The sequence below is a fragment of the Manihot esculenta genome, chromosome 9 (assembly GCF_001659605.2).
Source record: "Manihot esculenta cultivar AM560-2 chromosome 9, M.esculenta_v8, whole genome shotgun sequence".
NCBI classification, from domain to species: Eukaryota; Viridiplantae; Streptophyta; class Magnoliopsida; order Malpighiales; family Euphorbiaceae; genus Manihot; species Manihot esculenta.
In genome coordinates this window covers 4,644,232-4,661,201 of record NC_035169.2, presented here as the reverse complement: position 1 = coordinate 4,661,201, position 16,970 = coordinate 4,644,232, and the positions used below count along the sequence as shown (strand labels likewise).

The following is a 16,970-nucleotide window of genomic DNA, read 5'->3' as shown; positions in this document are numbered from 1 at the left end:
GCCAGGAGATCTTGGGGATCCTGGTCTTGCATTCGGGAGATCTTGGGGATCCCGGTTTTCTACCTCCAGGAGGTCTCTATGTCTCAAGGAGGTCTTCTAGTGCCAGGAGATCTTGGGGATCCTGGTCTTGCATCCGGGAGATCTTGGGGATCCCGGTCTTCTACCCCCAGGAGGTCTCTATGTCTCAAGGAGGTCTTCTAGTGCCAGGAGATCTTGGGGATCCTGGTCTTGTATCCGGGAGATCTTGGGGATCCCGGTCTTCTACCTCCAGGAGGTCTCTATGTCTCAAGGAGGTCTTCTAATTCTGTTCTTTCTTTTTCAAAGAGAAGTAACATTCATAATGGAAATAATATCATTGTGTAAAGAATGGCGTTTATTTGTGCTTTTCAGAGTATAATATTTTTCTTTTCAAATATTTCAAGGGAAGTACCTTTTTAAGTGCTGGATGTTCCAAGCGTGGGGCTCGGGGTTTCCTTGCATATCTTCAATTCGGTATACCCCGGGCTTAACCACTTTTGTCACCTTGAATGGACCTTCCCAGGTTGGTGCTAGCTTACCTGCGGCTGCTCTTTTTCCTGTAGGTTCCAGGTTTCTTAAAGTCAGATCTCCCACTTTTAAGCTTCTTTCTCTGACCTTTTAAGTTTCGGGGCCCCGCCGGCTGTTTGTGCTCTAGGAGATCTTACGGGATCCTAGTTATTTTTGTTCCGGGGTGACCTCGGGGCCCCACCGGCTTTCTTTGCTCCTTTAGGAGGTCTTGCGCAAGGTTCAGGCTCATTGGCCTTACTGTCGCTTCGTTATCTCAGCTGGTTTTGTGCCTAACTGAGGTCTTGTTCATTTTTTTTGAATTTTTCTGCAAAATAAGAGCTTGCACAAAGCGTATATAACGAGAATGCTTGTTGTTAATTCAATAATATTCACCAATAATATGTCGCATGTGTCACTCAATTTCATATTTCATATGCATGCAAGTATTTAACTCGTGCAATTTTAGAGATGCAATGAACAATATTTTTGCATGTGTAAATTTCTCAGGATTTTTCAATTTATAAAATGCGTGATCTTTTCTTCAGAAATGTCTGCGTTAGCGTTAATAACAAAATTTCATGGTAATAAGCAATTATCAAGATATTTGAGAGTGGCACGATTCGCCTATAAATCATTGTTATCTCAGAAGTTATGAAAAGCGGAAGCAATAGCACCTGAACGGGGAGCTGACCTTCCTGCTGCAGCCACTGCAGCACCAGTTACTGTATCCCTCCAGCAATTAGATCCATTCCTTATTCTGCTGATAACAGAGAGAGTAACAGGGGGACCAGGTACGTAAGTGTTCTATTGTTCGTGCATTTGTACACCCAAGTTAGGTGGCCAGCAAAACAGGTGATTTCATCATTACACCTAATCCACTATTTTTACTGGCATGGCTAGCATCTGAAGTTTGAAAGTTCACTGACCCTCCAAAGGTATTAATTAGATTTTTCTTCCGCCAATCTGTGCTGCAAACCATCCAAACCTCTGTTTTTTGCTCTCACGTGAAAGCAAACAAACATAACTCAATAATCCGAGCAAAGGAAAATACAAAATTATTGGTAGTATTAATTAATTTATTTAACAAAAATAAATATAACTACAATCAATTTCTACGTGTCAGTCATCCATGAAGTAACTTTACTCAATTTCTATGGCTCAAAAGCTTTTCCCGATGAATATGAGAGCAGCTATAGGAGAGATAGTACCTCCACTCATCGCATGTAACGCGAAAATTTACCGCTACCACCGTCAAAATTCAACACTGCCTTGCAGGAGCTGACGTATCTTGTCGGACAACGCTGACGTGGACCCAGCCGTCGGGAAGCTGACTTAATATGGATGTTGATTTCTGACCTTCAAGAGTCCATGCTAAGCACCTCTCTGCTGTACAAGCTGCTAGATACAACTCTGGTTAATCAACAAACAAAACTACCAAAGAACATGGCAAATTATGCTGAAAATTCTTAAGGGCAGAATCCGGGAGAGGAGTTCTTTAAGATTTGTGTAGATTTGTCAAGCTCCAGAAAACTTCAGATGAACTTGAGGCATTGAGATGGTTGTTTTCCAACGAAAGAACAAATGTTCTGAATGCAAAACCAGAACCATCAAGCATGTCCCAAAATTCAAACCTTTTGATCAAGTAATCTGGTTCCTCGAAATCAAAACATTTGTTTGGGACATGCTTGGTTGGGGCTTAGCAATCATCTGTGTATGCACAAGTATCTGCATGAAATCACTCCTGCAGTCCTGCTACTATAATGTATAATCCTGTAAGCACCATCCTTCATCAGAACTTTTTAATGCTTTGCAGCACAGGAAAAAAGGTTCTAAAATCTGATCTCTGGACTGGTAGTTCATCTGTGATTCGCAAGGAACTTAGCTCATTTCTTGAATCTTCAACAAATGGTAGGGCAAACAACGCCTTTGAGGCTCTCAGCCGATCACTATCTTTCGTATATTCTCCCCTCTAATTCCAGTTCCAACAAGATAAAATTAGTTTTCCTTTTTCCTCTGTCCCCCATTTCCCCAATCAAATAGCATATAAAGAGTAAAAAAGAGGAAAAAGAAAACAAAAAGTTTTATCGTTTTCTCTGTCACTGTCTCAGCTATCCTACTGTCTCTTGCATTGAACAATTTAAAGCCTCTAGTTCAGTGAGTGGCCACTTCAGTAACAAGTCCCTTCTTTCTCGCTTCATTTTCTTCCCGTCTCTTCTAGCTTCAGCTCTAAAAGAACCAGCCATGCAAACTATTCGAACCTCCTCTACTCCGTCATTTGTCCACATCCCAACCTCATTAAACACAACCCAGGAGAAGAACTCGCCGAATCACATCACCCTCATCCTCTAACTTGTCAAACCCGGCCCAAAGGACCTCTTTCCTTCTGACTGAGCAAATGCAGATTTGCTTGGTCTTCTTCTACGGAGGTTAGCCCTCTCAGCCGTAACCAGCTCGTCTATTTGTCGGTTGGGATCTACAGTTTCCAAGTTGGTTATCGTGCCGCACAACTCGCTCGATTCCAATGAGCCCAGATGGCAGCCGCACCCGATTTCACTCGTCTTCAAATTGGCTAGTATGTACAAATCGAATCTCTCCTCGATCGGCTTGGGTCTCTACTCATCTCGTCTTCTCCCTCGGCTTGGGTTTCTGATCATCTCCTGTCTTCTCCCTGTTGCACCAATACTTGAGGGGTACTGTTGTCCAACCAGGTCGGATAGTTATGAGTCACGCCCCAGCTGCTCGGCGACATCATTTTGTCCGACCGGAGATATGAACCCGACCTCAAACACGGCTCCGACCTTGATCACAGATCTAAGCTCGAGCACGGATCTGACCTCGGCGAGTAATTTGACGTTGTGGTCGGCGGATTTGCCGAGTTCCTTTCTGTCTTGCTATTCCGACCAACCAGAGAGGAGATGGGTGACTGCTCAGAGAGGAGATGGGTGGTGATGAGGGAGTAATGCTCCAGACATCGAATTCGAAGGACCCGCGCCATGGAGCGCTATTGATGCCGGTCACCCTAGGATCGATGGCGACTAAATAGGCAGCACCGACCTCGTTCGTTTCCGTGCCGACCTACATGGTCGGATTGTTGTAAAGTCTCGCCGACCTCACTTGTTGGAGCTCGACCAAAGCAGCAACTTCTTCCTCAGGTTGGCGCGTCTTCGGCACCATCATGTCTGCCTGTCGTGTCGCGTCGACCTCCCTCGTTGGAGCTCGACCAGACCAGCGACTTACTCTTCAAGTCAATGTGTCTTTTGGCATCATCAGGTCTATCTATCTGATCTATTCCTGCGTCGCGCCGACCTCACTGGTTGGAGCTCGACCCGACCACGGCGCGTCTTTTGAGCTCCTTCCACTCTTACTGTTCCAAACATCCGACCTCCACTTTTTTTTTCTTTTTTTTTTCTTTTTTTTTTCTTTTTTTTTTTTTTTTTTTTTTTTTTTTGCGGGCTCCTCCTTTCTAGCTTGTTACCTGGGACTTCACATCAGATCTGCCCATCCAATCTCTACAATTTGTGTACGGTTGATCTCACAGTTTTCAACAAATATATTCATCATATGAGGTTTCACTTCGTTAAATCTCAAAGAAAAAATCAGTAATAATAAAATTTAATAAATATTAAAATAAATTATCTAAAAAATTATCAAAATATTCTTGAACCAACTGGGTCTTTCTTTTCAGCTGGGTTGTCTTCCCCGTCCTCGAGGTGACCGAGCTTTCTCTGTTGTTGCAACGCACGGCTTCGGGCTTCGCCGGTGACACCCATGGCTGGACGCGACATTGGATCGTCACCTTGTCTTTGAGCTGGACGGCATACCGCGTCGGAGCTTATCCACCTTGCCTGGATATTTGATTATTTCTTATTATCTCCAGGTTGCTCTGATACTTGAGGGGCGTTGCTCTCATGTGGATCTCAATGGGTGGATCTAGAAACTTCAGAGATAGTAAAATCTCTTTCGTTTCCCACAGACGGCGCCATTTGATAAATATTTTCCTCTTCCTGGTCCATGGTAGATCTGGTTTTCTTCTGGGTCCTTTCTTGTTGGGCTCCCTGATGGGTCTCTCCATGTTCTTCCTGGTGAAAGGACCTGTAAAATAAGAAAGAATGGTCAGGGGCCTACCGGGTGTGCCCCGGCAGAGGCCCTCCGACGCCCAAGTCAGATTTTATGGCTCAGAGTAGTATATTTAAGCAAGGGTTACAGAAAGAATAAAAATGGTGTCCAGGAAGGAGAATGAAGAAGAAGAGCCCCTCCTGCGTGGCCTCTACTGTGATATATATATATCTGTCTCTCTGCCACAATGCTAGCTGTCTTCTGTCGCTTAGCTCCGTATGTACGGATGTGTCAGGCGCCTGCTCCATGCGTAACGGCCATTAATTCTCCTCTGATATGTATGATTCTCCTCTGATACGCATGCGGAAGGACCTACCAGCGGGGCATCTTGGTCATTTTCCCCTTTCCGGGCTGGGTTGAATGGTAGGGCTGAAGTTGAGCCTGGTGAGGGCCTGATTACTGGGCCGAGAGGTTTGGGCCGGTTTGATTGAGGAGTCTAGGCGGAGTCCGGCCCTGTGACTGAGCGGGCTGGACCTGGCTCTCGAGGGGAATATTGAAGCCTTCGAATCATGGGCTGTTTTCATGGGCCTGGCCTTTAGGCCGGGGTGAAGAAATCCAGCAGTCATCACATACTAATTAGTCCCTTCATATTTAAGACATTTATAATTTTGTAAAAGAAAAATTTACTATTTAGTCCATATGATATGAAAAAACTTATTAGTTGATCTTTTTATTTTGAAAAATACATTAAGCATCCTTAACGTATTAGAAATATCTTAACTAGTCTTTTTATTAGTTTTAATTATTAAATATTCTACTATTTAGTCTTTGTAATAAGAGAAAATTTATTAGTTGGTTCTCAATTTTGTAAAAATATCTACTAATTAGTTCTTTTATATCAAGAACATTTAAAAATTTTTTTTTATAACATTTAACAGTTAAAATTGATGAATTGATTAATTAGTAGATTTTTTAAAAAATTTCAGATATATTTTGATATATTTTTTAAAATAAATGGATGGATTAGTGAGTTTTCCTATATCACATAGAGTAAATAGTAATTTTTATTTTTATAGTACTTATCGACTAAAATTAATGAAAAGGCCGATCAACAAACTTGTTAAAGTCTCAATAATATTTTAATGTATTTTTCAAAATCGATGCACGAATTAATAAGTTTTTCTATATTACAAAAATTAAGTAATAATTTTTTATTATAATATCATATATTATATAATATAATTTATTATTTATTTTTATTATAAAAATACTTATATATTTATTTTATTGTTAAATATCATATTTTAAAAAATATTTTATTGTTTACTTTTATATAAAAATTTATTTTTATTTTTATACACAGTTATTAAAATAAATCATTTTTAAAAAATAAAAAAACTATTTTTAATTTTAAAAAAATAAAAAATAAAATCCTATAATAATACCAAACACATCCTAAATTTTTCAATTTGAAAATCTTTAACACTTTGAAAACAATAAAACATTTTTACAAAGATCAAACTTCAAAAATTGATAGACAAAAACAAATCCAATAACAAAATATAAAGATAGACGTCAAAATAATAAATAATTTTGATTGAGAGTATTGCTAATATGTTTTAGCAATACTTTTTTTTTTAAAAAAATTTTGTAATGATATTATTTTGTAATCATTTTGTAAAATAATATTAAATAATAAATGATTTTGATTGTCTTATTATTTTTCATTATTAATATTATTATTATCATAAAAAATATGCACTCTCGAAATTAATATTTATTGACCATTTAACAAATATTTTTCTTAAAATGATTACGTATTAAATTTTATTTATTAAAAGTTACTTTTTTTTTAGAATAAAGAATTAACTTAAGAAAGGAAAATACATTAACTCTATAAACGAAGAAAGGAAAAAAAATTAAAAAATTTCGAAAATGTATTGCAAAGAGTAAAGGATATATTTTTTAGATTATTTAATTGGTTTAATTATTGTACAATTTAAAATAATATAAATAATAAAATAGTAAGTATTATTTAATTTTTAGTACTTCTTTTTAAAAATTGTGTCATAAAGTCCAATAAATTAAAATGATTATATTTAAAAATTTATAAAGTTAATATAATTACTATAAAAAATAATAAAACTGTATATAATATAAAAAAATAGTATTTTGTTTTTAAAGCTATGTTTTAGCAGTATTTATAAAATTATTGTCTTAATACTATTAAAGTAACAGTTTGACAATAATTTAAAATTGTTATACAAAAATCAATTTTTAATTATATATAATAATATATTTTAATAAAAAATTTTATTTATATTTACAAAATTTTAATTCTAGCTGCGCTTTGTATTTACTGCTAAAAAATAAATAGGTTGTTGTGTTATACTTAGTTGGGAGATATAAGTAGAGGTCAGATTTTAAATTGTTGTTATTAACCTATGACTATAATTAAAGTATATAAACTAACATTTTACCGCTGCTGCACTGCATGTTTTTGGATTACAGGTGGGTCACTTTTTTTCATGTTCTAATCCAATTGCATTTCGTTTTAAAATGAGTGCAAAAGTAAAGCAAATAAGAGAAAGATTAGATGAGATTGCAAGTCAGAAATCTAAATTTCATCTCACAGAACGATATGCAAGTGGGCATGTTATGCCTAGAGAAAGAGCACCGACTCACTCATTTGTACAAGCATCTGAAGTTATAGGAAGATATGATGATAAAGAAAATATCATTAGACTTTTACAAGACTCTAGTGAGGTTGCACAAATCTCTATTATCCCTATTGTTGGAATTGGAGGGTTGGGAAAAACTTTACTCACTAAATTTGTTTATAATGATGAAAGGGTAAGGAGTCATTTTCAACTTCAGATATGGGTTTGTGTATCAGAAGAATTTGACATAAAGATTTTGACAGAGAAAATTATTAAATCTACAGAAGACCGAATGAGACATGTAGAGAAGTTGAAAAAACTGGAAATGGAACAACTACAAAGAATTTTGAGGGAAACCATTGGTGATAAGAAGTATTTGCTCATCTTAGATGATGTGTGGAATGATGACCCTATGAAATGGAACCAATTGAAAGAGCTCTTGTGTATGGGTGCCAGTGGAAGCAAAATCTTAGTAACTACACGTAGTAACAAAGTAGCCTCCATTATGGGCACCATCCCAAAAGCATATGAGTTATCGGGTCTTCCTGAAGATGAGTGTGTGGCTTTGTTTACTAAATGTGCATTTAAAGAAGGCCAAGTGAAGAGATATCCAAACTTGTTAAAAATTGGGGTTGAAATTGTCAAAAAATGCAAAGGGGTTCCATTGGCAGTGAAGACATTAGCATCACTTCTTCTTCTGAATTCTGATGAAAGTTATTGGAAGTCTATAAGAGATAGTGAGTTATGGAAAATAGAGCAGAAGGAAACTGATATTTTACCTGCTTTGAGATTAAGTTACGAGCAGTTGCCTGTTCATTTGAAAAAGTGCTTTGCTTATTGCTCTTTTTATCCAAAGGACTATGAATTCCTTGATTTGACATTAATTCAATTTTGGATGGCACATGGACTTATTGGATCAGCCAACCAAGATGAAGAACCGGAAGCTATTGGGTTGCGTTATTTTCAGGAGTTGGGATCTAGATCTTTTTTTCAAGATTTTACTGGTTCTGACAGCCTAGGGATTTCATGTAAAATGCATGATCTGGTACATGATCTTGCATTATCATTGACAAAAAATGAATTTTTAGCAATAACCTCACGCACCAGACACATCTCACACAATGTTCGCCATTTGCTATTTCCTAACTCCACTTCACTTCCCCAAGATCTTTCCACCCTTTTACAAGGTTTAGACCATGTGCGAACTGCCATATTCCAGAGTGATAAAAAGAGTCCTAGCAGCCAATCAGACTTGGATTCATATTTATTGAGATTTCAATATTTGCGAATGTTGGATTTGGCTGATTCCAAATTAGAAATATCACTAGATTGGATTGGTGCTCTAAAGCATTTGAGATATCTCCATCTACATGGAAATTCTAGAATTAAAAAGCTTCCCAATTCTATTTGCAAGTTATACAATTTACAAACTTTACGAATATGTGAAGGTATTGAGGAGCTACCTAGTGATATAAGGTACTTGATCAACCTTAGATATCTAGTGGTTTCAACAAAGCAGAAGTGTTTGCCGATGAATGGTATAGGGTGCTTGACATCTCTTAGATTTTTGGGCATTGCTAACTGTGAAATCTTAGAACACTTGTTTGAAGATATGCAAGGCCTCAAACATCTTCGAACCCTAGTTATTTATGATTGTGAAAGCTTAATCTCTTTGCCTCAAAGCATGAAGTACCTCACTGCATTAGAGAATCTTGCTATTGTCAATTGTGAAAACCTCAATTTGACATTGGAGGAAAATGGAAAAGATGATAAACACTTTGCTCAATTCAACCTTCAAAAGCTGATGCTTAAGGAGTTACCAAAATTGGTGGATTTTCCAGAATGGCTTCTTCAAGGATCTTCCAACGCTCTCCGGTTCTTAAAATTGGAAAATTGTGAATATATCAAAGAATTGCCAGTATGCATACAAAATACCGCGTCTCTCCAACAATTGGAGATTAAAGATTGTGATGAATTGAGCAAAAGATGTGAACGTGGAAAAGGTGAAGATTGGTCCAAGATTGCTCATATTCCTAAAATTGTTATTAACGGTTCTGATATCGATTCATCAGACGATTAGGTATGTATAAATTATCTTTTCCCTTCATCCAAAATAATTATTTAAACTAAATTCTCCCTTCTTGATTTATATGCATTTGAAATATTCTAGTATATGCCTATAATTCAAGGAAAATATAATAATTTTATTTATATTTAATTTCGATTTCAGGTCTATTGAGGAATTGTCTACTTCAGCTTCTATTGCGTCTATTGAGCCTGGGAACTCAGATGAAAATATGGCAATTGTTGAATCTAGTCATATTTGTATTTGATGTTGTGTTGTAAAAAATTGCTAATACATGTGTATCTCTAAACTATTGTGATTTTTTATTTTTATATTTTAAACAGTATCATACCTAATGTTGCACACACTATCTCTCTATTACTTGATGCTCTTTGAGAGAATTGCATAAAGTCTTGACTCTTGAGAGATCTGTCACTTTATGTTAATGCTACATGGAACTAATTTAGACTTTGACTTTTCATTTTATTTTAAATTCTTTTTCATTGTTCATTTATCAATTGCATTAATTTCTTCTCTTACAGCTTTTGATGATGATATCTTAGATTCGATGGGTTCAAGAAGACGTGGACAATAAGCTTGATTTCACGGGAAAGTTAATAAATTTGGATAGATGATTGGAAATTAATAAGGTTGAAATTCGATTCGTCGAGATTGAGGTTTAGAGAAGGATTTGTGTTTGTAATATACTGGTGAAGTTGAAAAATCTTTCTTTGAACGTGATTGGTTCATCTTGGTACGTTTTTGTTGACGTCCCCTTAGATTGAATAATAGTGTATTGCGGCAGAAATGTCAGACGGCTCGTTAATGGAGTCGGTTAGCCCATGACTTGTCCATCGCGCGTGTCATGTTTGTCAATCCTATCGCATAGACAACCATGACCTTAATGATATCCTACGTATTTAAGAGAGATCTACTCGTTGATTATGGGCTTTAAAATGATCGACCTACCTAATTTGAATAATAGTAAGATCTAAGGTGCTGAAATTTGATTTTTATATCCTCTAAGTTGGACTTTCCTCAAACAGAATAAAATAATGCATAAAGTCTTATCATACTCTACATTCATGTGTCACGATCTCAACGGATCTTATTAGTTGAGATCTTATTATTTTTATTTTATCAATGGATCTTATTATTTTTATATTATCAGATGAGTTTGTAATGAAAACCTATGCATGGAGAATTGCAAATCATCAACCCAGTTTGCTTAAGTCACTCAAATCAGAATATGGATGTAGCTATATTCATCTTTCAAATCATCAAAAGTTGTATGTTTATCCACTTCTTTTTCTTTCTTAATTTTCTTGTGTTTTAGAGAAATTTACTAATTCATCCTTGTGGTATTGGGAAATTAATTAGGTAGTCTCTCAATTTTGAAAAATATATTAAAACGTTTATGAGATTTTAAAAAGTCTACTAGTTAGTCTGTCTATTAATTTTAACCATTAAATACCGTAAAAAAATCTAAAATGCCCTCGATATAAAGGGAATAATTAGTAGATATTTTTACGAAACTGAGAAATCAGCTAATAAATTTTTCTATATCACATGAACTAAATAGTAAAACGTTTAACAGTTAAAATTAACAACAGGACTAATTAGTAGATTTTTTAAAATTTCAGGATAGTTTTAATCTATTTTTTTAAACTCAACTAATGAGCTTCCCTGTATCACAAGACCAATTAGTGAATTTTCCATTGTTTTATGGCTTCAAGGTTCTGTTGCTTTTTGTTCATGGAATTGCTTTCTGTTGAAAACTAATGTTTAATAATGTTCTAAACCAAGTGAAAAATGTGTTTAGAGAACTGACTGAGAATCCATGCTGAAGCTTTTCCATACCTGCACAGAATTCAGGTAGAGGCTCACATTCCTCCCTTTTCATATCTTTTCTCTCCTTTTTCTTAATTTAAATATTTTTAATGCTTCTTTTATCTTTTATTTCTGACCAATTTCTGCAGAATAAGATGACTGGCCAAAAAATCTTGTATATGAACAGAATGAAATATTCAGTTATTCAGAAAAAATAATAATAATAATAAGCAAGGCAATTGATGTTATGGGAGTTTTTAATTTGTATCAATGTGAACTTTATTGATGTATTCATGATTGGATATCTTAATTCAAGCTTACTCGTTGAAGCTGTGTCCATCTGCTGAAAATTTTAGTATACAGTTCAAATTTTTTCTAGATTTCCTACTCTTCAATACTGATTTTACTTCCCAAAGCTTAAACTTTGCAATCAAGAATAACACTAGAGACTCGATTGAAGAATGTCAAGGTAAAAACCAAGTCAAATCAAAGAGAAGCTATAGTTGATTGTTGATATATATTTCCAACAGAAATTTCAAAAATCAGAAACTTCAGTGTTACAATTGCCGACCTAATATGCAAGAGAACCTCTTGGAGAGATATATCTAATTAGACTCTTTCATTAACCCACCACCTATTTTCTCTCCAACTCGAAAAGCTCATAATCTGTCATTGTTCATAAACATTTTAGTATATGGAAAGCAGACAGATAATCCGTCATTTTAGATGATGTATGGACTTTCATAAATTTTTTGTTGAAAAATTATTTTTAATTTTTTTTTAAAAAAATAAACAGCTAATATCTTATATGACAATTAATAATTTGTTATAGCTACTTAATTTTTTTTAAAGTCTTTAACGAAAGGAATTGCCCTTGTTAATGAATTAATTTTCCTTCTAAAATTTGTACACTACAAGAATTTGTTTTGAGTTTGTAAGTTTTATGCTTGAATCATTCCTTTGATTTTTGGAGATGAGCAATTTCAAGATCTTAAGATCCATATTCATTAGGGGCATCTTCTTCATTTTTAATGGGAAGTCATGTGTACACATGTCTATTTTAATTCTACAATTTTCATCACCTTAGAATGGAAATATTCTTTTCAAATTGTTAATTATTTAGACCTTTTTCATCTGTCTGAATTTATTTGCATATTTTTCTATTTTTTCCCCCTTGGATCCACTGCTTTATCAATTATTTGTTTATTTTAACTTCAAATATCTTTGTGTTTTCTTAATTAATAATTTTTTTTCTTTAGAATTTAATTTATTGTTAAGTACTAATATATAATGTATTTATAATAGATATTAAGAAATTTATTATATTATTTTGTTAATTTTTTAAAAATAGTATCCATCTTAATTTATATTTTTTAATGATAAAAAAATTATGTAAATTTTGAATTTTAAACATTGTGAAATATTAATAATGGTGTTCAAAAATATATTCAATGTGAAAAAAATTGTTATTTGTAAAGCAAATGTTTCTATCTAGCTTAGAAATAATAAGAATAATAAGGATAATAAAGAAAATAAATTATTTTTTTTTTCAAAATATATGTTGTATTACTCAGAATGAGCGGTATTCGGTTCAAATCGAAAAAATCAATTGAAATAAATTAATTTAAAAATTCAGTTTGATTTTTTATTCAATTCAGTTCGGTTTGGTTTTTAATTTTAAAAATTTCAGTTCGGTTCAGTTTTGATAAAAAAAATAAAAAAAATCGAACCGACTCTATTAGTGATAATAATATGTTATTTTCAATAGAGAAATTAAATCATATTAAGATTAAAATATTTTAATTAAATTTTAAAATACTAAAAATAAAGTGTAAAAAATAAAAAATTTATTAAAAATCAAAATCGATCAAACTGAACTGAATCGAATCAAATCAGACTGATCTGATTCGATTTGATTTATGACTAAAATCAATTCGATTTGATTTTTATAAATACTAAAATTTCAATTTTTGATTTATTCGGTTCGGTTTGAATTTGAACCAAACCGACCAAATGCTCACTCCTACTATTACTGCCCGTTAAACCGGCAAGAACATATGCTGGTAATTCAGATTACACCAAAAAACATCATCAAAACTAAACTTCTTAACTTGTGCTTGCTCCATTTGGTTCCCATGCCTTCTTACAAAAGAAAAATATATATTAGGTAATCTCTTGAGCCAAAAAAAAAAAAAGATATCCATAATCAGATCTTGAATAAGTAAAGGCGCTTGTCTCCCTTAACATGCTTGATAATGGTTGCAGAATTATTTTATTAAAAATCGAATCAGAAATTAATACACGTGATTTACCAATTTGGCTATATTCACGGTAACTAGAATTTTCTTATTTCTATGTTAGTATTCAAACAAAATATACCAAAAGAATATTATATATTTATATGTCTGAAAAATGCTATAGGGTACAGTGTATAGTCCATAATATATTATTAGGTTTCATATCTTAATACATCCTAAAAAATACCCTGTGCAAACCCCTATTCTTTGCTAAAAGCAATGTATCTCTACATGCTAGGCACTCCATTAAGAGAGGATCGACGTTATGGTTCTAAAGCCTACAGCTCCAAAGTAAAAGGTGGCCTCTATGATCACGAGAAACAACTGCACTCGCTCCTCTGGAATTCCTGGTATCAATGGCTGCATCGAAATTTAATTTGATTATATTTAGAGGAGGAGCTTGCTAGGAGACTTCAGTTGCTGCATCATTTGGTACCACCCTTTCTTCTTCAACAGTTGATGAGTTGGCAAAGATGTAATCCCCAAATTACTGATACGCAAGTCTGATTACCTCAAGGGCTACCTTTTGCTTTCCTTCAAAGATGAACATGTTACGATCCTTCCATATGTGCCCCATCAGGGATCCTGCCATTTTAACTAAGGGAGCTCCATCCTGTTGTTTAATTAAAAATTGATAAAGATTGTCCAAGCAATCCATCATGTGCATGTGTGGTATCAAGGATGACCTCAGCTGGAGGGAAGAATTGAACCAAATTGCAATTGCATGAGGGCATTCAAAGTCTTTTCCAAAACAATATTTTTCCCTGACTTGCATTAGGACCCGGATTACCAACCAACACAACTCTATCAGATTTTTATAGTTCCATGGCCAGCCTATAGCCTGACTTTGTTGTATATCTACCATTAGCTTCAAAGTGCCAAATATAGCCGTCTTCATTCGGAAATAAGCTGAAAGGAATAGCAAGGATCTTATTGATATCTTAGATTTTATATTTGATATATTATTAATGTATTGTAGATTTTGCACTTCACCTTACCTTATTATTATACTCATAAAGGTTAAATATTAGTTTTATTAATTTTATTTTATAAATTAATTATAAATTTATTTAAAATTTAAAAAAAATAATAATTAAAAAAAATCAAGCATATAGTTTTTTGGTCAGTAAAAGTTTATATATTTTTAATCGATAATTATCATCCATATATTTATCCATATATTTTGAGTTTCTTGTTGTGGAAGAGTAACAAGCGGTGCACATATCAGAAAATTGATAGATTTTTGTGTGAAGCAAGTTTATTCTTGATGCACTATGGAGATTATTCCTTTCTTAAATGTTTGGACTGTTATTTTAAGCAACTTGGATTTAACAAGTCCATGTGAAACTATTTTTTAGACTAATTTATTATTTAATTTTTATAATATAAGAAAATTTATGATTTAATCTCTTAATTTTTAAAAATATATTAAAATATTTATGAGATATTAAAAAATCTATTAATCAGTTCTTATTAATTTTAAATATTAAATATTCTACTATTTAATTTGTATAATATTAAAAATCTCATTAATTGTTTCCTTAATTTTATAAAATTATAAATTAATTAGTCTTTTCAACTGAAGATATTTTAGACTTTTCTCTAAAATTAAAGTAATAACACACTTCTGATCATAATCTCCACCTAATTGAATCCTTTAAAAGCAAAGAAGTTGATATGGGTGTTGAATGAATATGAAGATGGAAGTGGTTGTAGAAGGAAAATCAATGAAGCCTAACATGCTACTAATGTCCAGCCTAAGACAGTAAAGAAGGGTGCTGCTTGGGAGGCAACCCAATGCGACAGGATTGCAACTCAGACATAGTATTCACAATAGCAGTCAATTGTTTATCAATTTCAATAGGCAAAAAACTCATCTGATTCAATTTATATAACCCTACCTCTTCCTTGCCCACAACAACCACTCGCTTAGTTAAAGGGTCCTGAATAATGCAACAAGTAGGAAGGAAAAGACAACTCAACTTGCAATCTTTGATTAACTTGCTAACAAAAAGAAGATTATAATTGAACTTTGGAACAAACAATACATTTTTAGGTGTATATAATCTGAAAGCATAATAGAACCAGTATAGCAGACTTTCATAGCATTACCATCAGGTAAGTAAACAGAAACTGGCTTATTTAATAAGTCTAAGGATTGAAAAACTAATTGATTTGAAGACATATGGTCAGTGGCACCAGTGTCAAGGACCCAATTACAGTGCTTATGGAAAGATGCATAAGACAGATTTTTAGAGTTAGAGGTACCTGTGAAGATGACTAGACCTGAATCTGAATCATATTCATTGGTGTAGTCAAATTGGAGAGTATTTGCTGAGTACAGCCTTTCCTTTGATTAGTTTGCTGTCCTCCTGTTGTAAGGAACTCAGCATGATATTGAGGTCATTTATTTGAGTAGATGTGTCGGGCATGTCAATGGGGGTATCCTTTCTGTTTGGGGGGCTTCAACAGCTACCACAACTCTCTTGTCATGTCCCATGGTTCTAGTGTTTTGGAGAATTGTCCATTATTTTTGGTTTTTGTTTTAAACCATTCAGGGTATCCTATTATCTTGAAACAATCCTCTTTGACATGTCCATCCATGTCACAGTAGGAACAATGTCCCTTTTTTTGGTCAGGCCTTTTCTGCCTCCCTTGATATTGTTTCTGCGTCCTATTCATCAAGACTAAAGGTTCAGTGTTCCCATTTATACTTCCCAGAATGTCCTTCTAAGACTCAAATTTGAGTAACAAAGAATAGGTTTTATTCACAGAGGGCAAAGGATCCATGCCTAGGATCTGATCTCTAACTGTCCTGTAGGCATCATTCAATCCCATAAGGAATTGCAATAACCTATTTCTATTGTTTAGCTCATCTATTGCCTTTGATGCACCACATGTGCATGGTGGAAGAGTTTCCATTGAGCCCAATTCGTCCCAAAGCCCCTTTAATTTTGTGAAATAGACAGATGTAGAGGTATTGTCTTAAGATATCAAGGATATTTTCCTTCTCAGCTCATAAATCATGGTGTTATTACATTCACTAAATCTTTCTGTGATTTTAAGCCAGAGATCCCTGGTTGAGGCTGTGTAAATGAAACCATCTACCAACTCTCTGGATATAGAGTTCAAGATCCAGGATGTGACCATAAAGTCACATCGCTTCCATTGTTCATAGGAATCGGATTCTCTATTAGGCACTGTAACTGCACCCTCTATAAATTTGAGTTTCTGTTTGGCTCCTAGGGCTATCCTAATGGCTCTATACCAAGATCTAAAGTTTGTCCCTACCAGAGGAGCAGACACTAAAATCATACCTGGATGGTCCGAAAACTGAAGAGTTAGAGGATCCGCAAGATTTTTAGTTGCTGACTGTGCGGTTGTCGAAGCCGGTCAAAAATAACCTTTTTGGTTATCAACAATCTTACAACTGTAGATAGTGGCAAAAGGATCGAATCCACATGGAATTGATACTCACCTATTTTTCTTATCAAGACCAAGAAAATAAACTGAAAGTAAAATAAAAAGGGGGAGTTT

General features: G+C 34.1%; 1 protein-coding gene across 2 annotated transcripts in view; it reads left to right on the top strand.

Annotated features, from left to right (window-relative positions):
• Nucleotides 1-9,900, top strand: part of LOC110623799 (putative disease resistance protein RGA1) — a 49,837-nt gene extending 39,937 nt beyond the window's left edge. For both annotated transcript variants that reach the window (XM_043960370.1, XM_043960369.1), the window contains 2 exons: nt 7,093-9,321; nt 9,472-9,900. In XM_043960370.1, coding sequence (XP_043816305.1) covers nt 7,093-9,321 — 2,229 coding nt within the window. In that variant the 3' untranslated portion in view covers nt 9,472-9,900. The remainder of the gene's footprint in view (nt 1-7,092; nt 9,322-9,471) is intronic.
• The last annotated feature ends 7,070 nt before the right edge of the window (nt 9,901-16,970 follow it).